Below are 27,652 nucleotides of genomic sequence, written 5' to 3' on the forward strand. Positions count from 1 at the left end.
TGTCTCTGGGAGGCCCTAAGGGGCTCCTCTTTTTCAGCTAGGGATAAGGGGAGACTGTCAACCAGTATCTTAGCGTGAATTGTCAATCGCTGAGCCCCTGCCAAGGACTCTCTGGAAGTCCCTCAGGTATGCTGAAAATACCTTATACTGAAAAGGTAGCTCTCGCTGCATCCACTGCCACATAGTATTCCCAGTGAGGCCTATTAACACAGGGCCATAACTGGCTCTTGAGGACACACTTGAGCGATGTGTTTTTAACCAAACCTCAGGGAAGGCAGCCTTGTCCTGCTGCTGTTGCAGCCTCCATAGCTCTCTTGGGATCAAGGACTGTGTTGATGTCTTCAAGCCAACAAGGAGCTTGGTGCCAGTACTGTCCTGAATTATTGGCTCTAGCCCCTACAGCCTCTAATCTGATTCTAATAGGCACTATTTTTTTTTTTTTGAGACGGACTTTTGTTGCCCAGGCTGGAGTGCAATGGCACGGTCTCAGCTCATTGCAACCTCCGCCTCCCAGGTTCAAGTGATTCTCATGCCTCAGCCTCCCAAGTAGCTGAGATTAAAGGCGCCCACCACCACACCTGGCTAATTTTTTTGTATTTTTAGTAGAGACAGGGTTTCACCATCTTGGCCAGGCTGGTCTCGAACTCCTGACCACAGGTGATCCGCCTGCCTCGGCCTCGCAAAGTGTTGGGATTACAGGCATGAGCCACCACGCCCGGCCCTAATAGGCACTATTCTTGCCCCGCAACCTGGTCTGGCTAGCTGCTTGCCATCTAGGTCCCTTTCAGCTGACATTTCCTTTACAATGACATTCTTTTCAATGAGATCTAAATTTTTTTTTTAATGAAATGGGGTAGATGAGTGCAGTTGTGTATGATTAAGTTCTTGTTATCTACCAAAGTAGCCTAGATATCGGCAGCAAAGGCCCAGAAATACAACCCAGGTCTAGCTATTTCCCTGTCTAAAGTAGAAAAAAAATAACATTAGCTTAAGTCTGCTGCTCCAACCAGGGCCAAGCTGGTCTTGAGCCCTTGTTTAAGACAAACACTACCCTTCCAAGAGTAACGATACCCCGCCTCACTTTAGCAGTCCCTCTTTCTACCATGTACCGCAAAATTTAAGTAAGAGCAGAACTCTTACTGTCACATCTAGCAACATCTTGGCCTTCTAAAGGTTTATCCGTAGGTGTGTTTGTCTGACTCTCAATACTTTAGTCACCAGCATTCTCCCAGGCACTTACTTGTACATTCTGCCCCACCACAGAGATAAAGACATACCATAAGCTTCATAAGAATCTTGAACCTCCCCATGTCCATAGTCATAATATTCTGAGTCCCTGAAAGCCAAAGGCAGAGTGTTAGGAAGCTACAGAGTAACTATGTTTCAACTTTCTCTCAAATACTTCCATAAGTCAGTCATTTTACTAAGTGTATTAATACAGGAAAATACTCATTCTGCCCCATCCCTAAACCGTAAAGTATTTCCAAAATATGTATAGACTACGTACTTATAAAATAATTGACAACTATTGCAAAGAAAAATGGATACCACAGAATATAAAGTGAAAAAGCACAATCCTAAATTGACCCTTTTAATATAGCATATATATATATACATGTATTCATAGGGCTCACCAGAAGGAAAAAAGAACTGTTTTATCACTGCTGTAGAATTCTGGAACTCTTTTTCAATCAATTCACAGGTAAGCTATATATATGGACACACAAGGAAATGGTCTTAAAGAGAAATGCAGAAAAGAACCTAAGTTATGGTAATGGAATTCAAGTTTCTTGTAAAATTTTATGCAGCTTTAATGTGGTTTTGATATTTTAAAATAATAAATCAAAATAACATAAAGGCATTTCTCCTTGTTTCCATGTAGTCACAGCTTGGAAATTTTTCATTTGTTACTCTCAGGTTCTAAATTATAATTTAAGGTTCACAGTTACCCAGATTTACAAATCCAAGTGTGTGCTTCACAGATGTCAAATGCAGAGGAAAGCATTGCATGGTGGCACGCACCTGTAACCCCAGCTACTAGAGAGAGCTAAAGTGGGAGGACTGCTTGAGCTCAAGAGTTCAAGACCAGTCAGGACCACGGGGGTTGCAGAGGAGATACCCTCAAAAGGCGAACCATTCTGCTCCTTAGGGTTGTACTGTCTAAATCTCTCTGTTCCTCCAACTCCCTCCATCCATCCTCAGGACAAAAAACAGTGCTTATACTGCCTGACTCACCCTTGACTCTGGCTGTAATAGCCTTCGTAGCCTTCGTAACTTTGTTCTGCATATGTATCATCATATCCCTAGAACAACAACAAAAAAAAAATGAAATAAAAGATCAAAATCATAGAGAGTAGGAAAGGTAATTACATCCCACGGGAGTAGGTAGGCTTCTGAATTAAAAGGACATGACATTTCCCTCCAAAATGTTAATGCCTACTGTAGAATAGTCAAAAGAGAAAGGGTTACTAAACAAAGAAAACCCAAACAAATATGATATGCCACAGAACAAGTGTGGGCAGGCAGTAAAGTACAAAATCGAGCTTTAGTATTATCAGTACTAGTAGTAAGAAATTCATTATAAAACACTACATTAAAGTACATTTTATTTCTTGTTTAATCTACAGGCGTATAGTAAAACCCTGCCTAAAATGGAAAAATCTTCTAATAGTTCAACATTCACTGCAAGAGAAGAGGGCAGATTGCAAATCTTACAGGCAGTCCATGACACCTACATAAAGGACCGAGGCCCTGTCATTCAACTTCCTTTAGCAGCCTTCTAGGTACTGGGAAATGGCACATTGTTCAAATTTCTTACATATTCTTCATATGTTTCTGGTGCAGGAGGTGGAGGCAAAGGTATCCTCTGGATGCCCGCTGTCCGTGCTCTTGGTGCTGGAGCACCCCTCACAGTAGGTGGGGGTGGCACGCCTCGAGTCACAGTGGCACCTCTGGTGATGGCTCCCCTTACTGGTGTACCACGTACCAAAGCCCCCCGAGGTGGTCCAACACCACGGCCCCTACAAAATGAAAGTTTATCTTAAATGGAACTTTTTATAAACAGGCCACTTTTATGTTCTGATTTGTTTACAAATTCTGGAATTAGGCAGATTTTATGAAGCCTTAACTAGGCTATTATTAAAGCACAGAGGAATGTACAGGGTAAAGGACCCACACTGCAAGATCCCCCAGGTCCTATAGAGGACCAATTCATCACTGCACTGCCTTGGGTAGGTCTGGAGAGTCTGAATACTCTATAAAGGTCAGTCACAAAAGGTAGAATTTTAAAGTCAGACCATTAACAAATGTTAAGACTGTCCAAAATTAGAAGACCAAAAGTTTCAGCTAGACTGCAGCACTTGGCTATGGTCAAAGTGCCCAAGATCTAGAACTCTACTTTTTTTTTTTTTTTGAAATGGAGTCTTGCTCTATCACCCAGGCTGAAGTGCAGTGGCATGATCTCGGCTCACTGCAACTTCCGTCTCCTGGGTTCAAGCAATTCTCTTGCCCCAGCCTCCTGAGTAGTGTGGTGTATGCCACCACACCTGGATAATTTTTGTATTTTTAGTAGAGACAGGGTTTCACCATGTTGGCCAGGCTGGTCTCAAACTCCTAATGTCAGTTGATCCGCCTGCCTTAGCCTCCTAAAGTGCTGGGATTACAGGTGTGAGCGTATGGTTGTAGAATTCTATTCTTGATGCAACATACAAATCCTGAGACCCTTCCTAAGCTAGACATAAGAGCACCACTAAAAGAGATGACACTAGTAGTCAAATTCACATCCTATTTCTGGGTGTCTCCATTATTTTTACCTGGGAACAGGTGGTGGAGGAGGTGCAGCTCCCCGGCCTCTCACTGGCACCCCACGTCCACGAGAGGGTTCAGGTACTCCATTCAAGTAGGACAGCTCTAGAAATTGCTCCTGACAGATATCATCCATCATATCCTGGGAACGAAAGATACAAGGAGTATTGTGTGATATCTACACTTTCTACTGAGAAATCATCTGGTCCACGGGAGCCTTGAATTCTAAGAAGAGCTCTTGAGAGCCCAGATGAGGTCTCAGGTCATTCCTTCTCTGAAGTCAAATGGCACCCTATCTGTCACCTCTTTGAGAAAAGTCTTGATGGTAGACCCCTCATTATTCATAACGTGGTCTCTGCCTAGCTCTCCGGATCACTTCCATTCTCTCTCTATATATAACCTCCTCACAAGCCAGACTGAACAACTTGTAGTTCAGAGCCTGGCATACTCTTACATATCCATTCTTTGCAAATAGTTTCCTTTTCCTGGAATAATAAAAGCCACTACCATTAATGGAGCTGTATGCACTTGGCTCTATATAATAAGCTTTATATAGATTTTTCAGTTTAATCTTCAAAATGAGGGCCGGGCGCAGTGGCTCACGCCTGTAATCCCAGCACTTTGGGAGGCCAAGGCGGGCAGATCACGAGGTCAGGAGATCGAGACCACCCTGGCTAACACGGTGAAACGCTATCTCTACTAAAAATACAAAAAAATTAGCCAGGCGCGGCAGGCACCTGTAGTCCCAGCTACTTGGAAGGCTGAGGCAGGAGAATGGCATGAACCCGGGAGGCGAAGCTTGCAGTGAGCCAAGATAGCGCCACTGCAGTCCGGCCTGGGCGAAAGAGTGAGACTCCGTCTCAAAAAAAAAAAAAAATCTTCAAAATGACCCTGAAATAAGTAGGCAGATCTCCACATTTTACAGTTAAGAAAACAGACTCAAGGAGTATACATCAACCAGCTTAAGAACACAGAGCTAATAAATGGCAGACTCTAGATGTGAATTCAGAATTAGCTGTCTCAAAATCTAGGTGTTGGATCAGCAGGCTTTTTTGTCCTTATACTGTCTTTTTTGTCCAGCTGAGGGATTCTTAATTCATCCTCACCAGACTTGCCTAAATAAGTGTCTCTTGAAAAACTTTCTCTTGATGCCACCCCTACAACTCCTCTTTTCTCAAAGTACCACATAATTCCCTATACCCAAGCACTTACCACATAATTTTAGAATTGTCTGTCACTAAACTGTAAGCTCTTCAGGAGCCATTTTTGTAACTTTACACCCAAGCATAGTATCAGACATCTGACAGATACTTAAGAAATGTTTGGGATGAACAAGAAACCTGAAGCTCAGAAAAGTGAAATGATAACCTGTTCAGGAAGACACAGATAGACAGACATACATAGTCCAGTGCTCTTCCTACAGCACCGTGAAGCATTGCTGGTATAGTTAATTGTTCTAAGGGGAAAATGGAGGGCTCTGGTCACAGATGCAAAAATAGCCTCACTTTTTTTTCCTCCACAAGAGGGAAAAATCAAATGCCATTGGCAAATCTTTTCACACTTCCTATTGAGAGCCATTCAGTCTTAATACTTCATGCATTTTTATATATCCCAGGCGTATACAGCTTCAATAGATGATGCTAGTCTTTGATGCCCCCCTCAACTCTCTAGCTCCTCCTACCTTACACATTACTGTTGCTTGAGACTCACACCTTGGAGAATCAAGTAACCAATGCCAGACCATTGCTCAGACTCCAACTGCCACATCAACACTGAGGAAACCCACATCTCCCCGGCAAGCATCTTTTTCAAAAGATTCACTTACAAGCAAGCCTCACAAACCTAACCCTTCTGAGGAATATGAGGGAGACTAACAATGAAGAGAGGAGATGGGCATTCCCTCTGCAGTCCTTTGGAAATTGAATGGCTTGGGTGATCAGTAGAACACCCCAAAAAGAGTAAAAAGAATTTCCTTAAGATTATTAACCAGCTGTGTTTTTCTCTAGGATATGTTAAATGGTCTGTTTCATGTTGAACATTCTTTTTTTTTTTTTTGAGACAGAGTCTCACTCTGTCACCCAGGCCGGAGTGCAGTGGCACAATCTCAGCTCACTGCAAGCTCCGCCTCCCAAGTTCATACCATTCTCCTGCCTCAGCCTCCCGATTAGCTGGGACTACAGGCGCCTGCCACCACGCCCAGCTAATTTTTTTTTTGAATTTTTAGTAGAGATGGGGTTTCACCATGTTAGCCAGGATGGCCTTGATCTCCTGACCTCGTGATCCACCCGCCTCGGCCTTCCAAAATGCTGGGATTACAGGTGTGAGCCACCGCGCCCCGCCTCATGTTGAACATTCTAATGAAGATGAGGTACTTGAAAGCAAAGCAGCTGCTAAGACATTTGAGACTGTTGGAATCCTTGGAGTTCAGCATTATGGGTACACAATGCCTAAAAACTTATTTATTTATTTTTTTTGGAGATGGAGTTTCACTCTTGTTGCCCAGGCTGGAGTCCAATGGTGCAATCTCAGCTTACCGCAACCTCTACCTCCTGGGTTCAAGCGAGTCTCCCGCCTCAGCCTCCCTAGTAGCTGGGATTACAGGCATGTGCCACCATGCCTGGCTAATTTTGTATTTTTAATAGACAGGGTTTCTCCATGTTGGTCAGGCTGGTCTCGAACTCCCGACCTCAGGTGATCTGCCCTCCTCGTCCTCCCAAATTGCTAGGATTACAGGCATAAGCCACCGTGCCTGGCCCACACTGCCTGTAAATTTTTGCCCTATCAATTTTCACATCATCTGACACCACATTTAGTTCTAATTCCCTCATTTAACATTCAAGAAAACCAAGGACTGTATCTTACCTCCTCTTAGTTTTCTGATGAACACATGACACTTACTCAATTCTACTTAATAATATTCCAAATCCTTCATAAGTCTCCAGATTCATCCTTGTTATTAAATATTCAACAGTAGTATGTTAACTCTGACAACCACCAGGCCTTGCTAAAAGGCAAAAATAGTACCATTTCCTATTTATTCAAAGTAATATTCCAACCAAGTATTCAAAGGTGGTAACAAGCAAGATAGATAAACTGGCCTGTCCCATCTCTATCTAGTCCTCAGTGAAAGTCTGAAAAAAGCTGCTCACCTATCTGTTAAACATCAACAGTCAACCTCTTCCAAACTAAACTCGTCCTCAGCAAACTCCTCCAGGAAAGAAATCCCTGAGTGTGCTCAGGTCAGAATTTAACCCAATAACACTAGATGCTATAAGCTTCTTGCTGCTAGCCTCTACTCTCTACAGCATGAACTTCTTGAGTGCAGAGACCCACCTTAGTCACTTTCCTAACACAATCTCCTTGTTCCACACTACTACCAAAATACTCAGCTAGGTGAAGACCCTGTTAAACCTTAGTTAACCAAATATCAGAATGCAGGCACACTGTGGACCCGAGATACTGACAAGATACCGGTACACAATGAAAACCACATTAGACAAGGAGGGACAGAGTGGCCTTGGAGCAGAATGCTTTGAGAACTAGGTGCAAGTAACGAACTACCTCAGGAAAATAAACATAAGTGCAGAATTTGGTATACATACAGGTTATGCAGAGACCTTAGTTAAGAACCCCTACCTTCACAACAGCATAAGATCCCAGTTCTCTTTTGCTCAGAAGACACAGGATACGGATTTCCTTACCGGTACTAGAAATTTCTTGACTTCCTCCATGGCATGGGCCATAAGAGCATAAGCCTCACATGGGGGTCCAAAGACTTCAATGAAGACATGCAGATCCATATTCAAGTGGGCATATTTGGGGTCTCCACCTTTGCGCAGCTCTTCCTCCTATGGAAAAATGCAGAGAAATGTCACACCACATGAACTAGGGAGAAAACACCACCTTTACCTCTATGCCAAAGGAACAGCAAGAAATACCCCTAATGTCTATGAAAAACAGTAAAGTTAATTGGTATGAGCTGAGAAGAATTAAACAAAAAAAAAAAAAAAAAGAAAGAAAAACAGTAAAGTTTAAGAAAGTAAAACACGCAGCCAAGCGCGGTGGCTCACGCCTATAATCCCAGGACTTTGGGAGACTGAGGCGGGAGGATCACAAGGTCAGGAGTTCGAGACCAGCCTGACCAATGTGATGAAGCCCCGTCTCTACCAAAAATACAAAAATTAGCCGGGCATGGTGGCGCACGCCTGTAATTCCAGCTACTCAGGAGGCTGAGGCAGGAGAATTGCTTGAACCCGTGAGGTAGAGGTTGCAGTGAGCCACTGCACTCCAGCCTGGGCAATAGAGCAAGGCTCCCTCTCAAGAAAAAAAAAAAAGTAAAACAAACTCTGAAGAACAGTAATTTGCACAGCCTGCTAAACTTGCACATGGTCTGCTGCTTACAGTTAATTGTTGTCTTAAATCCCTGAGATATCCACTGGAGCTCTTACTAAAAGCATAAAGAAGAAAAACTTAATTCTAGTCTCTATTCAGATAATAGCTGTTTGCCAAGCATTTGTTTTTAAATCACAGGTAGAGCTGTTAATCACCACGAGCTCTGCTTATCTGCTTATATGGTCTAGGGAGTGCTAGGGGAAGAAAGAAGCCAGGACAGAGGGAAGAAAAGCTCATGTAAATCTCATTAGTTAGAACACACTTCAGCCATAACTATATGCATCTAGCGAGAAATGACCTGAGAAAACAAACACGTGTCCATTAGGCTACATAAAAGGAGGGTTGAAAGAATTGGTTTTTGGACTGTAGCAGGAATATCTCATCAAATAAGGTGACCCCAGAAGGCTAAGACTATTCTGTTTTGGTGAGAAGTTTCTTGTCACAGAGTACACAGCGTATGCGGCTATGGCATGGGGAAAAAAAAGACGCATTAGATTCTGTAGTCAGGATTACTCATGGTTCCTTTCGGAATACATTCTTTTAGTGAGCCTCACATTCCAAACTGGCTATAAAACAAACCAACTAATCCTCAAACTCATCTGCTCTCACAACATTATTGTTCTCACTTTTCCAGGTTACAAAAAAGGGGGTGTGCTATTTGCATTTTAGCGTCTTTTGTCTGCTTTAGACTAAGTTTTAGTATATTCAGTTCCCCTTTCAAGTTTTCACAGACAATCCTACCAATGCGCAACATGCTACTGCTTTTTCCATTACTATACAGTCAAAAAGTCCAAAAGAAAACTATCACCAGGGCACACCTAGGCTCTTCTAGGGTTGCCAAGCAAGTAAATTAACTTGGTGTATAATCTCTTGCATCCAGTGCAAACTTAAAGGAGCCACATTCTGTACACATACAAAATTCTTGCCTCTATAAGACATCCATACTGCATTCTGGGCAAGTAGAAGGCATTAGGATGTCCTCTTGCCTCACTAATGTGAGCTTACCTTGGCTTTGTCTCTCATTGAGCCCTTTCCCAATACAGAGATCTTTGCACCAGTCTCTTCCTGCAGTCTTTTGATTGTATTCCCTTGTGGTCCAAGAATCTTCCCCACAAAATTGAACTGACAGAAAATAGAGGATTTCTAAATATACATGCTACTATATAAAAACATTTCCACATAAATTACCTCACTTGATTTTAAACAACCCTGCAAAGGTAGAGTATTACCATTCCCATTTTACTGAAGGACACTGAAGCCATATTAATAAAGTGATTAGCTTAAGGTTATGAAACTAGAAAGTGGCAGTTCCTAGACCTGAATTTGGCTTTTCTGATGTATTCTGGTGCTCTTCCATAATACATTAAGACCTTTACTATTTTATTTTTTACTTTATTTTGAGACAGGCTCTCACTCTGTTGCCCAGGCCAAAGTGCAGTGACACAATCATGGCTCATCGCAGCCTCAACTTTCTGGACTCAAGTGATCCTCCTGCCCCAGCCTCCGGAGTAGCTGGGTACAGGTGCACACCACAACACCAGGCTAATTTTTGTATTTTTTGTAGAGATGGGGTTTCGCTATGTTGCTCAGGCTGGTCTTGAACTCCTGGGCTCAAGCAATCTGCCTGCATCGGCCTCCCAAAGTGCTGGCATTACAGGCATAAGCCACTGTGCCTGGCCCAGCACTTAACATACATCAACATTTTTAAGGCAGTGACCTCAGAACAGAAGAGACTATATAGCACCCTTTGATAACACGCTGGATAAACTAAATGTAACTAAATGCTTTCCTAAAAAAAAAAAGGAAGAAAAAAAAGCATTTACTTAAAAGTAAACTTTTAGTAAGAAAATAAAATTAACTTCAACCAATTGAGGATTCATATTATATTTCCTTTTATTTAGATTTCAGGTTAGTCTTTTGACAAAGAGCAACTCTTCAGGTTTTAATTTTTTTTTCTTTGAACTTGTAGCCTGAGCAATCATTTGAGAAAGAAACTTTTTGATAATAAAAAGATGATTATATTTCCTTCCTGGCTATAGCTATGTTATTAGTTAAGAACTTAGATATTTCAACTCTCAGTAACAGGTACTGCAAGCATGAAAGAGAAGCTTCACAGGCTTAAGTTTCTAAAGCATCACAATCCCCAGGAGTCTTTATTATAGCCCATAACTCTCTCATAACTATAAAGATAACTCAAAGATCCAAGGCACTTTTTGCCTTACCTTGGGATACTGCTTGACAGGTATCAGCACTCGCTCTTTCAGTTTCATGTTCTTATGAGAAAATAAATCCAAGTAATTCTCCTCATCATCCTTTTTTGAGTCTCCTTTCTGAATCTTCTCAATTTCTGAATAGGAAAAACAATTTATTTTTGCCCTGGTAAATAAATGCAAATTTTGAAGTCTGCTTAAAGCAATAACATGGAATACCATATAGTGAAACCAAATAGTTCACACAAATGTGCCAATTTCAGAAAGAAACTACCTGAAAGCACTAAAGCTATATGAAGTTGACTAGAAAGCCCAGAGCCTGCTTCTAATAAAAGAAGTGTACTCTTCCACCCTCACCTGAAGCCATGACAACAGAGACATTTAAATGTTTCTAAAATCAATTTAACAAAATTAATTGGGTGAGATGGGGGAAAGGAGAATAAAGAAACAAACAAAAAAATCAAAATCTGCATCAAGACAAAGTATAATCTTACCTTGAAAAAAACAAAAGTAAATAATCTAAATATACAATGGATAGTTCCATTAAAGTTCCACGGTGACATTAGTACTCTAGATACTAGTCCTTAAGAGTCTGAAAGACCTTGTTCTTACTCTGCTACTCACTAGTCGTGTGACCTAAGACAAGTTAATAAAATATGTAGATATGCCTAATTAAGGCCAATTTTTCATAAAGTACTTAATATATCGTTACCGTTATCTAGCCCAAATTCAGCCAATGCCTAAATGATACAAAATGCACAAGGTACTTTTTTTTTTTTTTTTTTTGAAACGGAGTTTGGCTCTTTTTGTCCAGGTTGGAGTGCAATGGCATGGTCTTGGCTCACTGCAACCTCTGCCTCCTGGGTTCAAGCGATTCTTCTGCCTCAGCCTCCCAAGTAGCTGGGATTACAGGTGTGTGCCACCATGCCCGGCTAATTTTGTATTTTTAGTGGAGAAGGGTTTTCTCCATGTTGGTCAGGCTGGTCTCGAACTCCCGACCTCAGGTGATCCGCCTGCCTCAGCCTCCCAAAGCGCTGGGATTACAGGCGTGAACCACCGCGCCCAGCCACCAGGTACTTTTTAAAAAAACATTTTATTGAAGTATAACTGATATGTAAAAAGTTATACATAATTAAGTATACATAATTAATGTATACAATGATGAGTTTGGAGATAAGTATACACCCATGAAACCATCACCACCATCATGGGCACAGACATATCCATCATCACCTAAAAGTACTTTCAATTCGCGGGTTAAGACAGTTTCATTAGATAGAAACTTGGCATACAAAAAGATTTCCTACCATTAAGGAACTTCATTCATTGAGTGACTGCAAGTGTTTGAGTGCTTCCTATAGTATGGAGAGGCAGATGAAGGGAGGGCTATAATAGGTACAATCATTAACCACTATGGAGGACTTAATAAGAGCCAGACATCTGTCTTGCAAAGCACAGGAGATACAACAGAGCGAGTCAGACTGGTCTCTTGTCTTCACTGTTTATATACTGGAGTTCCCAGACTACAGAGGTGGCAATGAAGTACAGTTAAGTGCTATAACAGGAGTTCTAATAGAGATGAGGGCAGAGTGCCCAAGGATAAGCAGCAACTGAAAGCTTATATGATCCACTGAGAGTAGTTAAAAAAAAAAAAAAAAAATAGGCCAGGTGCGGTGGCTCACGCTTGTAATCCCAGCACTTTGGGAGGCTGAGGCAGGAGGATCACAACGTCTGGAGATCGAGACCATCCTGGCTAACACGGTGAAACCCCATCTCTACTAAAAATACAAAAAAAAAAATTAGCCAGGCGTGGCGGTGGGCACCTGTAGTCCCAGCTACTAGGGAGGCTGGGGCAGGAGAATGGCATGAACCCAGGAGGCGGAGCTTGCAGTGAGCCAAGATCGCACCACCGCACTCCAGCCTGGGCGACAGAGCGAGACTCTGTCTCAAAAAAAAAAAAAAAAAAAAGTATATATAGTATATATATATGTGTATATATATATACTCCCTAAAATCAGTGGAACATTCTAAATATCAGAGAATAGTCTGTAATAGAATATTACATAACATTCCCATCTATAATTTTAAGGCGGTGCTTCTCAAACTTCTTCATGCATCACAATCACCTAGAAGAGGGCTTATTAAACTAGATTGCTGGGCTTCAAAGCCAGTCTGGGATTTATGTTAGGAATTTGCATTTCCAACAAGTTCCCAGGTAATTCTGATATTGCTGGTCCAGGGACCATACTTTGAAAACCATTGGCTTAAAGTATAAAGACACCCTACCTCAAACATGTTCCACAAATCTATACCCTTAACAGTTTTTATTTATTAATTATTATTTTTTGAGACACAGTCTCGCTCTGTCACCCAGGTTGGAGCGCAGTGGTGCAATCTCTGCTCACTGGAACCTCTGCTTCCCGGGTTCAAGCGATTCTCCTGCCTCAGCCTTCCGAGTAGCTGGAACTACAGGCATGCGCCACTATGCCCGGCTAATTTTTTTCCCTATTTTTAGTAGAGATGGGGTTTCACCATGTTGGCTGGGCTGGTCTCGAACTCCTGACTTCAGATGATACACTCGCCTTGGCCTCCCAAAGTGCTGGGATTACAGATGTGAGCCACCGTACTGGCCTAACAGTTTTTAAAATAAATATTTAGAGAGGTGCAGCTGTGAAATATATAGACGAAGAAAAGTAACTTTGACTCTGACATGCCTTAGAGAATTTAGAATTTCAGACTGAATGCTTGTTTGTTAAAAAGCCTGATTTCAGATGCTATACTATACCATGAACTAATAGACACATACTTCCTGGTTTTCTGACAATTAAAATTGCTGACGAATTGTAAATATCCTTAATCAAAAACCTTTACTCCTATGAGAAGAACTGTAAATGACAGTGCTCTTCACAATCCTGTTTCACCGCTTGGAATAGAAAACAAATTTGACCTTACAGTTAACAGAGTAATGCTTCATTCAACAGTCTACTTGTGAGGGTAATCCTAACCTTAACCCTTACTGTTTGGTGGCAGATCCTGACCTCTACTTCTTTTCCCCTACCGCTAATATACTTTTTCTGATGAATCTTTTTGAGCCTACTGTACCTGACTACACCACTTTCTAAGTTCTCAGACTGGAAAACTTAGTTATTCAATCCTCAAAGTCCTAGAAGAACAAAGATGCCATAATTCTGATCTGAGAACATCACTAAGGAGCTTTTAATAATGTGGAACAGGCCAGGAGAGGTGGCTCATGCCCGTAATCCCAGCACGTTGGGAGGCCAAGGTGGGCAAATCACCTGAGGTCAGGAGTTCGAGACTAGCCTGGCCAACGTGGTGAAACCCCATCTCTACTAAAAAAATATATACATAGGCCGGGCGCGGTGGCTCATGCCTCTAATCCCAGCAGTTTGGGAGGGTGAGGTGGGCGGATCACCTGAGGCCAAAAATTCGAGACCAGCTTGGTCAACATGGGGAAACCCCGTCTCTACTAAAAATATAAAAATCAGCCAGGCGTGGTGGTGTGCACCTGTAATCCCAGCTACCCAGGAGGCTGAGGGAGGAGAATCGCTGGAACCCGGGAGGCAGAGGCTGCAGTGAGCTCAGATTGCACCACTGCACTCCAGCTTGGGCGACAGGGCAAGACTCCATCACAACAACAAAAAAGAATGTGGAACAAATTAGATACTTCATCTTATCTATGTCGCTTTGTGCTTCCGAGGGCTACCACTGAGTTAGACCTTTCAGCTGTATTTTATACCACTTTCCAGAAACCTTGGTCAGTGCAAGACGATTCAAAGTCTGTTAATCTGCTATACTCCTACAAGAAGGTGTGTTTATATGCAATGTAATGCACTCTGTGAATTTAAGGCCTTTCATTTTTTCATTTCTTAAAGACCAGTGTGATAGTATAAGACCTTTCTATAACGGATTCTTCTATTTTTGAACTACTCAGATCTTAGAATCCTTCTATCCAATTATTTCACAACTTTTTAAAGAATAGCAGTGGCCAGGCATGGTGGCTCACACTTGTAATCTCAGCATTTGGGGAAGCTGAGGCAGAAGGATCACTGGAGCCCAGGAGTTTGGGACCAGAGCGGGCAACATAGTGAGACCCCTTCTCTATAAAAAATAACAAATTAGGCATGGTGGTATGCGCCTGTGGTCCCAGCTATTTGGGAGGCTGAGGCAGGAGGATAAGCAGTTGGAGGCTGTAGTGAGCCAAGATCATGCCACTGCACTCCAGCCTGGGTGACAGAGTAAGGCCCTGTCTCAAAAAAAGCAAAGGAAAGCATTTTTAGAGAATTCAGAGAAGGATCATTTAAATAAAACAGAGGGTTGAAAAGAGAATCAGAATTTTAACCTACAAAGCAAAGGACTGGTTGGGCACAGTGGCACATGCGCTTGTAATCCCAGTGCTTTGGGAGGCTGAAGCAGGATGACTGCTTTGGGCCCAGGAGCTTGAGACCAGCTTGGGCAACACAGCAAGACCCTGTCTCTACCAAAAATAAATAAATAAATAAATATATATATATATTTAAATTAGCTGGGTGTAGTGGTACATGCCTATTATCCTAGCTACTCAGGAGGCTGTGGTGGGAAGATCGCTTGAGCCCAAGAGTTCAAGGCTGCAGTGAACTATGATGACTGTGCAACTGCACTCCAGCTTGGGTACTGAAGGGAGAGAGGGGGGGAGAGGGGAGAAAGGGAGGAAGGAAGGAGGGAAGGGAGGGAGGGAAGAAGGGAGGGGGCAGGAAGGGAGGCAGGGAGGGGATGAAGGGAGAGGGAGAGGGAGAGGGAAGAAAAGGAAGCAAGCAGAAGACTAAGAAGCTACTTGAGCTTTCAAGAAGGGTGGAGGGGGCCAGGCGCTGTGGCTCATGCCTGTAATTCCAGCACTTTGGGAGGCTGAGGCAGGTGGATCACCTGAGGTCAGGAGTTTGAGACCAGCCTGACCAATACAGTGAAACCCCATCTCTATTAAAAGTACAAAAATGAGCTGGGCGTGGTGGCGTGTGCCTGTAGTCCCAACTGCTTGGGAGGCTGAGACAGAAGAATTGCTTGAACCCGGGAGGCGGAGGTCACAGTGAGCTGAGATCGTGCCACTGCACTCTAGCCTGGGTGACAGAGCGAGACTCTGTCTCAAAAAAAAAAAAAAAAAAAAAAAAAAAAGGAGGAGCTGAATTTTTTTTTTTTTTTTTTTTGAGATAGGGTCTCACTCTGTCACCCAGGCTGGAGTGAGTGGCACAATAATGGCTCACTGTAGCCTCAACCTCCCGGGTTCAGGCGATCCTCCCACCTCAGCACCCCCAGTAGGTGCAACCATAGACGCATGCCACCATGCCTGGCTAATTTTTTTTATTTGTAGAGATGGGGTCTCCCTATTTTGCCCAGGTTGGTCTTGAACTCCTGGGCTCAAATGATCCTTCTACTTCGGCCTCCCAAACTGCTGGGATTATAGGTGTGACCTACTATGCTCCCCCCGCCTTTTTTTTTGTTTGTTTTAGAGATGGGTTCTCTACTGCCTAGGCTGAAGTACAGTGACACCACCATAGTTCACTACAGCCTCGAACTCCTGAGCTCAAGCAATCCTCCCGCCTCAGCCTCCCCAGTAGCTAGGACTAAAGGTGCGTGCCACCTTACCCAGGTCGGGCTGAATATTTATTTGATGCCTACTATATATCAAATACCATAGAACTATTACCTCATTAATCCTCAAAAATAACTCAGTGAACTGAGTTACTTACATCTGAGGCAACAAAAACTCAAAGAGGTTAAATAACTATCTCTAGGTCATAAAATTGTTAAAGTAACAGAATAAGAATTAAAAACCCAGGCCTGGCTGGGCACAGGGGCTCACATCTATAATCCCAGAACTTTGGGAGGCCGAGGTGGGAGGATTGCTTGAGCCCAGGAACTTGAGACCTGCCTGGACAACAGAGTGAGACCCCATCTTTACTAAAATTAAAAAAAAAAATTAAATTAAATTAGCTCAGTGTGGTGGTGTACAACTGTTGTCCCAGTTACTAGAGAGGCTGAGGCAGGATGATCACTTGAGCCCAGGAGTTGGAGGCTGTGGTGAGCCATAATGGCGCCACTGCATTCCAGCTTGGGTGACAGAGCAAGACCCTGTCTCTAAAAAAAAAATTAATAAAAAATTTTAGAAAACCCCCAAAACTCAGGCCTTTAGGCCTTTTCTGACTTTCTTTTTTTTTTGAAACGAAGTCTCACTCTGTCGCCCAGGCTGGAGTGCAGTGGCACAATCTCAGCTCACTGCGACCTCTGCCTCCCAGGTTCAAGCAATTCTCCCTACCTCAGCCTCCTGAGTAGCTGGGATTACAGGCATCTGCCACCACGCCCAGCTAAATTTTGTATTTTTAGTAGGAAAAAGGTTTCACCATGTTGGCCAGGCTGGTCTTCAACTCCTGATCTCAGGTGGTCCACCCACCTTGGCCTCCCAAAGTGCTGGAATTACAGGCGTGAGCCACCGCGCCAGGCCTCTAACTTCTAATTTCATGCTTTTCCTATTGTCTCTTGATGAGTGTGTGTTTGTGGGGGGCACACTTTATTTAAGCAAGGAAGAGCTGACTTTTATAAAATTTTGGGAAGTACAATTTATACCCTCAGACACTGGCATGTGGCCTAAAGGTAATGAAAGGGCTTTATGGATGTCTCAGATGTTCAGTTGTCTGATGGTCTTTCTTTTTTCTTTTTCAACTCTGTATGTCTCTCCTTGTCCTTGCTTTCCCCGGAGAGCTAGAGTAGACTGAAATGGGAAGACAAAAAATCAAGGAGGAGCTTCCTAAAAATGGTTTAACCTCAGGCAAAAGTATTTTCTAGACAACCCTTTTGGAACTGACTCCTTTAAGTAATCTTTGCTTGGGTCTCTGGAGACCTTGGATATCTCAAGGGCCAAAGAAAACAAAGCTGAGGTGTTTTCACCTCAAGAGGTGACCCATTTGTTTCCCAGCCACTCAGAATAATCATATCTTATCCAATGCCTTCTATGTGTCAGGAATTTTGTATTTATTATTTCACTTTGTCTTTGTAACCAGTATTATCTTCATTTGACAGATGAAGAAACCCGGACTCAGAAAAGTTATATAACTTGTCCAAGATCTCAAAACTAATTAGCGACATAGCAGATACTTAAACCCAAGTCACTTCTTATACCAAAGAAAGTAAATTCAATTAACCTTTCAAAATTTCCTTCATCTTTTACTATAACTTAACCTTTCCCACCCCCCACTTTTTTTTTTTTTTTTGTAGATTTTATCCCAACCAGACTGTAAGCTTCCACGTTGCTTAATATGTCTTGGAGGAAAGACAAGGGTTTTGAAGCTAGACAAAGTGGGTTTGATTCCCAGCTCTCCTACAAGCTTGGTGTATGACTTTAAAAGAGAATGTTAATAAGAAAAATAGTAAGAAAAAAAGAGATGTAACGCACACAAAAAAAGTTAATATTAGAGAAGTTTGGGAAAATTATATACCAACTTTATCAACTGGTCTGGCTTAACTAAAAATCAATACAAATATATCATTAACTGAACTTTTTTTTTTTTTGAGACAGGGTCTTGCTCTGTCACCCACACTGGAGTGCAGTGGCGCAATTTTGGCTCACTGCAACCTCTGCCTCCCGGGTTCAAGCAATTCTCCTGTCTCAGCCTCCCGAGTAGCTGGTGACTATAGGCGCATGCCACCACACCTGGCTAATTTTTGTATTTTTAGTAGAGACGGGGTTTCACCATGTTAGCTAGGATGGTCTCGATCTCCTGACCTTGTGATCCACCTGCCTCGGCCTCCCAAAGTGTTGGGATTACAAGCGTGAGCCACCGCGCCTGGCCAACCGAACGTTTGATATGGCCTGCATAAGGAACAAGACAATGGTCAAGATTTTCTAAGTATCCAGAGCAAGTATTTCTAGGAGAGCAAGATTCTCAGAACTGCTCTAAAAGGTCAGGGTTCACTTCATACCCTCCTCTAGACTCCCAATATACTTGGGTTCTACACTTCTAAACACAGCACTCCTCCTTTGCTTGTTGTTAACAATCTCTGGACTCCTTCCGTTGCTGAGTGTCTGTAATTCTTAGTACAGTACAATGCTTGATACACAACAGGCATCTATAATCATTAACCGAATTAAAAGAAATGTACCGGCTGGGGTGCGGTGGCTCACACCTGTAATCCCAGCACTTTGGGAGGCCAAGGTGGGCAGGAGATCGAGACTATCCTGGCCAACATGGTGAAACCCTGTTTCTACTATGGTGAAACCCTGTCTCTCCTAAAGATTTAAAGGTTTACTCTAGCTAAATCTAAAAACTGGTTGGGCGTGGTGGTGTGTTCCTGTAGTCTCAGCTACTCAGGAGGCTGAGAGAGGAGAATCGCTTGAACCTGGGAGGTGGAGGTTGTAGTGAGCCGAGATCATGCCACTGCACTCCAGACTCCAGCCTGGGTGACAGAGCAACACTCCATCTCCAAAAAAAAAAAAAAAAGAAATGTGCCGCTGGGTGTGGTGCCTCACGCCTATAATCCCAGCACTTTGGGAGGCCGAGGCAGGCAGATAACCTGAGGTCAGAAGTTCAAGACCAGCCTGGCCAACACAGTGAAACCTTGTCTCTACTAAAAATACAAAACTTAGCCGGGCGTGGTGCCGCGTGCCTGTCAAAAATTAGCCAGGTGTGGTGTCATGCGCCTGTAATCCCAGTTACTTGAGAGGCTGAGGCACAAGAATCGCTTGAACCCGGGAAGCAGAGGTTGCAGTGAGCCAAGATTGCGTTACTGCACTCCAGCCTGAGTGACAGAGTGAGAACCTGTTTCAAAAAAAAACAAATACAAAAAAGTATGGTTAACACCCTCAACTTCCCTTAAACAACTCACATGACTTTATCATCCCCAAATTTATAATTCTCAACTTTTCTGTTGGTATCATCTTTTGGAATCAGAAGTCCCGTAAGCTTACTATTGCAAAACAACTTCATTCGTTTTATTTATCAAATTACTTACTGTTTCAAGCAAGAGCACAAAGCCAATAGGTTCTTTATCTTTTTTGGAATCATGGGTCCCTCTGAGAATTTGATGGAAGCTACTGATTAGCAACCCAGAAAAAAATACAAACTCATAATATATTATATACAATATTGGCTATGGGTATAGAAAGGCTGGGTATTGGTTAAAAAAAAAAATCCCCCAAAGGCCTGTTACAAGCCCTTTCATATGGGCTCAATTTTTACATTCCAGGACAGTAGAAAACTCTGTCATATTGACTATGGTCTCCCAAATCTTTTCCTTAGTGCACAATTTAGAGCTTTGCAACTTTGAAATTTTTTTTTTAAATTTTAAGGCAATTTTAGATTTATATGCAGTTTTAAGAAATAACAGAGATCCTGTATACTTTAGTTTTCCCCATAACATTTTGCATATCTGTATCACAATCAGAAAATTAACATTAAAATAAGAAAATTTGTTGTACAGGTTTCATGGAAAAAAAAATGAACAATTCATTGACTTTATTAGGATTTCACCACCTTTACATGTACTTGTTTGCTTAGTTCTATGCAATTTAATCAGACTCATGTGACCACCACCTCAGTCAAGATAAAGAACAGTTCCATCATGAGGATCCTTACCCTTTGATAGCCAGTCACCGTTTTCCCTCATCTCTCACCACTGGCAACCACTAATATAGTCTTCATCTCCACTATTTTGTTTCTTCAAGAATGTTATATTAATGAAATCATATAGTATGTAACCTTTTGAGATTGGCTTTCTTCACTCAGCTTAATTCTCTTGTGATCAAGCAAGTTGCTGCATTTATTAACAGTTCCTTTTTTTTTTTTTTTTTTACTGCACAGTACTGTTCCACGGTATGGGTGTGCCAGTTTATTGGAGGTATTTGGTTTGTTTCCAGTTTTTGGCTACTATGAATAAAGCTGCTGTGAACATTCGTGTACAGGTTTTGTGTTGAGTTTTAATTTCCCTGAAATAAATACCCAAGAATGCAACTGTTGAACGATACGGTAAGCACATTTTTTTTTTTGAGACAGGATCTCACTGTTGCCCAAGCTGGAGTGCAGTGGCACGATCTCAGCTCAAGGCAGCCTCGACCTCCTGGGTTCAAGCGATTCTTCCACCTCAGCCTAAGACCAATCTCCTGGGTTCAAGCGATCCTTCTGCTTCAGGCTCCCGAGTAGTTGGGACTATGGGTGTGTGCCGCCATTCTCAGCTAATTTTTAAATTTTCTGTAGAGACAAACTCTCACTAGGGCTCAAGCAATCCTCTCACCTTGGCCTCCCAAAGTCCTGTCCTGGGATTACAGGCATGAGCCACCATGCCCAGCCAATAAGCACATTTAGTTTTGTAAAAAACAAAAAACAAACAAACAAACAAAACCTGCATTGGGCTGGGCATGGTGGCTCACACCTGTAACACGGGCACTTTGGGAGGCCGAAGAGGGAGGATCACGGTCAGGAATTCGAGACCAGCCTGGCCAACATGGTGAAACCCCATCTCTACTAAAAATACAAAAATCAGCCGGGCATGGTGGTGGGCGCCTGTAATCCCACTTACTCGGGAGGCTGAGGCAGGAGAACTGCTTGAAACCGAAAGGTGGAGGTAGCAGTCAGCCAAGATCGCGCCACTGCACTCCAGCGTGAGCGACAGAGCAAGACTCAATCTCAAAACAAACAAACAAACAAAAAAACAAAACCTGCAATATCACAGATAAATGTATACTTAATGATATTCTGCTTTATCTTACTAGGCTTTGTTTTATAGAAATAGTATTATACTGTATGTAGTCTTATGGGACGTACTTTCTTCATATAACATTAGATTTTGGAGATTTCTCCATGTTGTTGCCTGCAGCTATAGTTCATCCATTTTCACTGCTGTACAAATATTTTCTTTTTCTTTCTTTCTTTCTTTTTGTTTTTTTTTTTGAGATTGAGTTTCACTTGTTGGCTAGATCTCAGCTCACTGCAACCTCTGTCTCCTGGGTTTCAGCAATTCTCCTGCCTCAGCCTTCCAAGTAGCCGGCATTACAGGCACCTGCCACCACGCCCAACTAATTTTTGTATTTTTAGTAAAGACAGGGTTTCACCATGTTGGTCAGGCTGGTCTTAAACTCCTGACCTCAGGTAATCCACCCGCCTTGGCCTCCCAAAATGCTGGGATTACAGGCGTGAGAAACTGTGCCCAGCCAAATATTTTCTGTTGTAAATCTATCACATTATCCAATGAATGGTGAAACCAGTTGCAACATTTTGTGAACAAGGTACACCATTTCATGAATCAAGTGCTCATGTATAAGTTTCTTTGAGCATATTCCTAGAAAAGGTGTTGCTGGTTTTTTTTTTTGTTTGTTTGTTTTTTTTTAAGACAGAGTCTCGCTCTGTCGCCCAGGCTGGAGTGCAGTGGCGCAATCTCAGCTCACTGCAAACTCCCCCTCCCGGGTTCAAGTGATTCTCCTGCCTCAGCCTCCTGAGTAGCTGGGATTACAGGCTCCCGAGTAGCTAGGATTACAGGCACGTGCCACCACGCCCAGCTATCTTTTGTATTTTTAGTAGACACAGGGTTTCACCATGTTGGTCAGACTGGTCTCGAACTTCTGACCTCAAGTAATCCGACTGCCTCGGCATCCCAAAGTGCTGGGATTACAGGCATGGGCCACCGCACCTGGCCTTACTCTCCAGTTTGTTTGTTTGTTTGTTTTTGAGACGGAGTCTCACTCTGTCCCCCAGGCTGGAGTGCAGTGGCGTGATCTCGGCTCACTGCAAACTCCGCCTCCCGGGTTCACGCCATTCTCCTGCCTCAGCCTCCCCAGTAGCTGGGACTACAGGCGCCCGCCACCGCGCCCAGCTAATTTTTTTTGTATCTTTTAGTAGAGACGGGGTTTCACTGTGTTAGCCAGGATGGTCTTGATCTCCTGACCTCGTGATCCACCCGCCTCGGCCTCCCAAAGTGTTGGGATTACAGGCGTGAGCCACCACACCCGGCCTGTTTGCTTTTTTGAGATGGAGTCTCACACTGTCGCCCAGGCTGGAGTGCAGTGGTGCGATCTTGGCTCACTGCAACCTCCGTCTCCTGAGTTCAAATGATTTTCCTGCCTTAGCCTCCTGAGTAGCTGGGATTACAGGCGCCCACCACCACACCAGGGGTGATTTTTTGTATTTTTAGTAGAGACAGGGTTTCACCACGTTGGCCAGGCTGGTCTCGAACTCCTGACCTCGTGCTTTGCCTGCCTCGGCCTCCCAAAGTGCTGGGATTACAGGCATGAGCCACCAGGCCCGGCCCTTATTTTCCAGTTTTAATAGCAGGTTTTGCTAGCCCTGTAGAATGAACTGGGAAGGTCTTAATGTATTTCTAGAGAATATTGTAAATAAAGGAATTAACTATTTTGAAGTTTCAACAGACTTTGTAAAATGTTTTCCACTGTATGCTTTTGAAGGATGGATTTTTGAGTATCCCTCCAAGATCTTTTGCAGATTGCTAATCTATTCAAAATGTTTATTCTTGAGTCACTTATACTAACTTGTATTTCCCTAATTGTAGAAAGTAGAAAAATAGACCGGGCGCAGTGGCTCATGCCTGTAATCCCAGCACTTTGGGAGGCCGAGGCAGGCGGATCACCTGAGGTCGGGAGTTTGAGACCAGCCTGACCAACATGGAGAAACCCCGTCTCTACTAAAAATACGAAATTAGCCGGGCGTGGTGGCACATGCCTGTAATCCCAGCTACCAGGGAAGCTGAGGCAGGAGAATTGCTTGAACCTGGGAGGTGGAGGTTGCGGTGAGCCGAGATCGCGCCATTGAACTCCAGCCTGGGCAACAAGAGTGCAACTCGGTCTCAAAAAAAAAAAAAAAAAAAAAGTAGAAAAAGAACACTGGTATCTATACAACAGCATTTTACTTACTATATAAATATATTAACACAATAAGGTAAATTATTTCTCTTCCAGAAAACAAAGATAGATGATTGAATCCTTATGTCTGCAGACACATTCGAATATATACAACAGCATTTTACTTAGTATATAAATATATTTAACACAATAAGGTAAATTATTTCTCTTCCAGAAAACAAAGATGGATGATTGAATCCTTATGTCTGCAGATACATTCGACAGTCATCACAGCTGAATATCAATCTGGCTAACATAGAAGTCTACATTCAAAATCTACATCCCTCAAAATTTTGTCTTTTTTTTTTTTTTTTGAGACGGAGTCTTGCTTCTTCACCCAGGCTGGAGTGCAATGGTGTAATCTGGGCTCACTGTAACCTCCAACTCCCGGTTTCAAGTGATTCTCCTGCCTCAGCCTCCCAAGTAGCTGGGATTACAGGCATGTGCCACCACGCCCGGCTAATTTTTGTATTTTTGGTAGAGACGGGGTTTCACCATGTTGGCCAGGCTGGTCTTGAACTCCTGACCTCAAATGATCCGTCTGCCTCAGCCTCCCAAAGCGTTGGGATTATAGGTGTGAGCCACCGTGCCCAGCTGTCATCATTTTTTCATCAGTCCCATCTTCAATGAAGGTGAATATGTATTCTTTCATGAAATATTTAGTAAGACGCCACTCTGTGCAGCACTCTTCAAGGCATAGAAGATACAACGGTGAACAAAGTAGACAAAAGATTCCTGCGCTCTGGTGGAGCTGACATTCTAGCCATGGAGAATGGGTAATCAACAAACAAATACTGTACATAACGACAATATAGTGCAACAGATGCTGACAGTGAAAAATAAAGTAAACCCAGGAAAGGAAGAGGAGAGCTGTGTAGGTGGTATAGGAAGAGTGCTCAGGGTCTCATGGTACCTTATTGGGAATGGTCAAAGGTGCCTGGAGGAGCCACAGTCCCAAGCAGTAGACTCTGCTCTCTGGTTTCCTTTTTGTATCTCAGCCTTATCATCTTCACTGCCCTGTTAACACTGTGATACTTTCAAATATACCTTTTTTTTTTTGGTCACCTATCATCCCAGATAGATTTTAATATTTTGTCCAACTATAGCTTAAAGTACAATTTGCAGCAGGCACTATAGTGAGGGAACGGGGAAGGTGTGTAGACTGACCAAAAATCCTGGTTACGATGCTTACTAATTTTGTTACCTTAGGCAAATTATTAATCTCTGGGTGTCTTGGTTTCCTCATCTGTAAAAGTGAGGATAATAAAAGTAAGTTCTCATTTCATTTTATAGGTTAAATATTTAATGTAAAGTGCTCAGACCTCAAACACTAAGTGTTAGCTATATTTTTCTTCCGTGTGTTCTTTTCTTTCTTTCTTTCTTTTTTTTCCTTTTTTGAGATGGAGTTTAGCTCTTGTTGCCCAGGCTGGAGTGTAATGGCGCAATCTGGGCTCCCTGAAACCTCCGCTTCCCAGGTTCAAGTGATTTTCCTGCCTCAGCTTCCAAAGTAGCTGGGATCACAGGCGTGCGCCACCACGCCAGGCTAATTTTGTATTTTTAGTAGAGACGGGGTTTCACCACGTTGATCAGGCTGGTCTCCAACTCCTGACCTCGCGATCCGCCCGTCTCGGCCTCCCAAAGTGCTGGGATTACAGGTGTGAGCCACCGCGCCTGCCCCTTCCATGTGATCTTACCAGAGCTTAAATACTACTATTCTATCTTCTCAAAGTCTCACTTCCTCACAATGGGTTGTGACTTCACTGCAATCCCCTTGCAAGATAATTCAGAAATACCTTAAAAGCCAGGCTCAACATATATTAACACTTACCCATGCTAGAAAGAATTCATACATCCCAAACCAACATTAACCTCAATCACATTTCTCCAATTTCAGTTGGGTTTTAAAAAAATACATCCAGAAAGCCCAAGTTAAAAATAAAGAGCATTCTCTTAGTTAAGCAGTGAGGGGAGACTGAAAATTAAAAGTAACTTTTAAGGATCAACAGTTTTTGACAGTTATCTTAAGAAAGCATAAAAGATGAACACCACACAGGTAAAGATCCCTTACCTTAAAGTGTTGGGAGACAGAGAACAAAGGGAGGGAGATAATATTTTCATAATGAACTGTCCATTATATTAACCTTGCCAAAGAGTCCAACTACTCATTCAGTGTTGAAGGATGTGAATTTTTACTTGCTTACTAAAATTTAGGTATCATAAAAAATATTTATTGAAATAATATTTTAACTAGAAGCGAAAGTCAGACAGCTTTAGGGAAAAATCAGAGCGACTAGGTGATAGGCCAGTGCTGATGAGGAAAAGAGCGCTAACCTACAGAACAAAGACTCTCATTTCTAATCTATTTCACTACTGAATCAAAAATGTAGAAAACAGCAACAGAAAGGCCAAGCCTTTCAGTACAAGCATCATGCAACTTCTCTCAATTTCTGTCCATCTCGTTGGGAAACGTCATGTGAACTACGCGGGAGTCCCTATCGTCCCATTTCACTGTCTCTAGGGTTATTTCACTCCTTCAACGACAGTGAACACACGGTGTAAAATGAAAGAGAACAACCTTCAGGCTCAGTAGCAATTCTTATTTTATCAGCCTTAGTCGGAAATCTGATTCGGAAACCTCAAGCTCCGATCCACGTAAATCGCTCCTTCCTCCCAGCAACTTAAGCTGCGGTTACCGCTAAGTCCGGCTCGGCCCCAGCGATAGCAAGGCACTGGACAGGGCATTCCAGCCTCACCCCACCTCACCTCGGCCCTTCCTCCCACGGTCCCTCCCCGCTCTGGCTGTCTTCACCTCCTACACCTCGGTCGAGGCGCTCATCGCCACCCGCGATCAAAAAGAGTTTCCCTTCAGGGAAAGGGGGAAATAAAGGTTCATTTCTGGAAGAATCTGCGCGCCCGGCAGCCGCAAGAGGAGGGAGGAGGGAAGAGTCGGGAAAGGGGCGGGGAGCTCAGCACTATCCATCAAGACATTAGCGCTAGGAGATCGCAAAGTCGCCTTCGGGCCTCCACTGCAGCCTAGAAATTCTCCCACGCACTCCGGGCTGAGGTGGGAATGTGGAATCCAGGCTCCCCAAAATGAGGATGAGACCGGAACTCCCGACTACCTCGGTCCCGAGGGGGCGGGAAGCGAGAGGAACAAAGCCAGGGCCACTCATGCCCGAGATGGCCGGGCGACCCAGAGGGACACGGGAGGCCCCCTTACCTGCCGTCAGCAGCTGCATGGCGTGAGTGAAGGACGGGTCGAGCGAGTCCTTCTCGGCCATGAGTTCGGGCAGGTACTTGTTCTCTGGCTCCATCTTGACCGAGGCTGTGGCCGAGGGGGGCAGCAGCGGGGTTGGCGCTGGCCCGCCCACTGTCGCGTCGGGACCCGTGGCCGAGGGCGGCAGCAGCGGTGGCGGCTGCGTGGCGGGCGAGGCCCGGGCGCCCCCGCGGGATCCCCCTCCGCCTCCCCGGGACCGGTGAGGCAGCGGCGGCTGCCGAGAGGGCGTCTGACGCACCGAGGGGTGGGCACCGGAGGGGTCCATGGAGCCGCTACGGCCCGAAGACCGGCTCATGCGCGCGGCGGGGTCGTCCCGGCGCTGCATCTGGGAGGATGTGCGATCCAAGGAGCGAGAAAGCGACGCGGCAGCGACGGAGGCCCGCGCGGCGGTTGGCGGGGGTGGCAGAGCGGGAGCGGTAGCGACCGAAGCCGACCCGAGCGACCCAGCGAGAGCGAGCACCGGAAATGAGGCGGCGCGCGTGCGCAGCCAGCCACCGGCACCGCCCTTGGGTTTCTCCGCGGAGAACAAAGTCCCCAGTCCGGCCACGGCGCCTGCGCACCGCCGCGGCGTCCGAGAAGTCGCCTCCCGACTCTGGCTTTCCCTCCGCGCCCGCCAGGCCAGAGCTTGATGCGCATGCGCGGGAGGCAGCCGGCTCCGTTCGTTTCGTTTTCCACGTGACTCGGCGCTAGCGGGACACGTGTCTCCTCCCCTTTCTGGCGTGGAGGGGGCGGGAGCTGTGGAATGTCTTTGTCTGCGCGCGGGCCCGCGGAGTGTGGGGCGGGAGACCTGTTACTCGCGGGGCCACGCCCTCTCCAACGGCTGAGCAGTGGAGGGAGGCTGTGGGGAGTGGGGTGGGGGGCGGTCACCGAAGTAAGGAAGTAAAAGACTGCCGTGAGGGACACGGAAAGGGGAGGGAGAGAGAATTGAGACCGCCTGGGGAGGAAGACAGGAGTGAGACAGACTGCACAGGGAGAAAGGAAGGCTGAGGGAGACTCTGATGCAGGGGGGAAGTTGGGGAAGGGAAACCTGGAGGGAGAAATTGAGGAAGGACGGCTTGGTGGAAACACTGAAGGCGA

At 44.2% G+C, this 27,652-nt stretch overlaps 1 protein-coding gene across 4 annotated transcripts in view; it reads right to left on the reverse strand.

The window, feature by feature from the left end:
- The window catches only part of KHDRBS1 (KH RNA binding domain containing, signal transduction associated 1), a 47,269-nt gene extending 20,022 nt beyond the window's left edge, over window positions 1-27,247 (reverse strand). For 3 of the 4 annotated variants that reach the window (XR_010131782.1, XR_010131783.1, XR_010131784.1), the window contains exons 1-8: window positions 26,519-27,139; window positions 10,419-10,543; window positions 9,202-9,318; window positions 7,506-7,652; window positions 3,813-3,946; window positions 2,819-3,020; window positions 2,236-2,303; window positions 1,278-1,336 (exon numbers count right to left, since the gene is read on the reverse strand). Coding sequence is in view for 1 of the 4 variants with exons in the window: in XM_004025352.5 (XP_004025401.1) it covers window positions 1,278-1,336; window positions 2,236-2,303; window positions 2,819-3,020; window positions 3,813-3,946; window positions 7,506-7,652; window positions 9,202-9,318; window positions 10,419-10,543; window positions 26,519-26,900 (1,234 nt within the window). In the remaining 3 variants the exon portion in view is untranslated. Of the gene's footprint in view, window positions 1-1,277; window positions 1,337-2,235; window positions 2,304-2,818; window positions 3,021-3,812; window positions 3,947-7,505; window positions 7,653-9,201; window positions 9,319-10,418; window positions 10,544-26,518 lie in introns of all 4 variants that reach the window. The other variant, XM_004025352.5, reaches the window with a different exon arrangement.
- Window positions 27,248-27,652: the final 405 nt, after the last annotated feature.

This window comes from Gorilla gorilla, chromosome 1 (genome assembly GCF_029281585.2).
Source record: "Gorilla gorilla gorilla isolate KB3781 chromosome 1, NHGRI_mGorGor1-v2.1_pri, whole genome shotgun sequence".
NCBI lineage: Eukaryota > Metazoa > Chordata > Mammalia > Primates > Hominidae > Gorilla > Gorilla gorilla.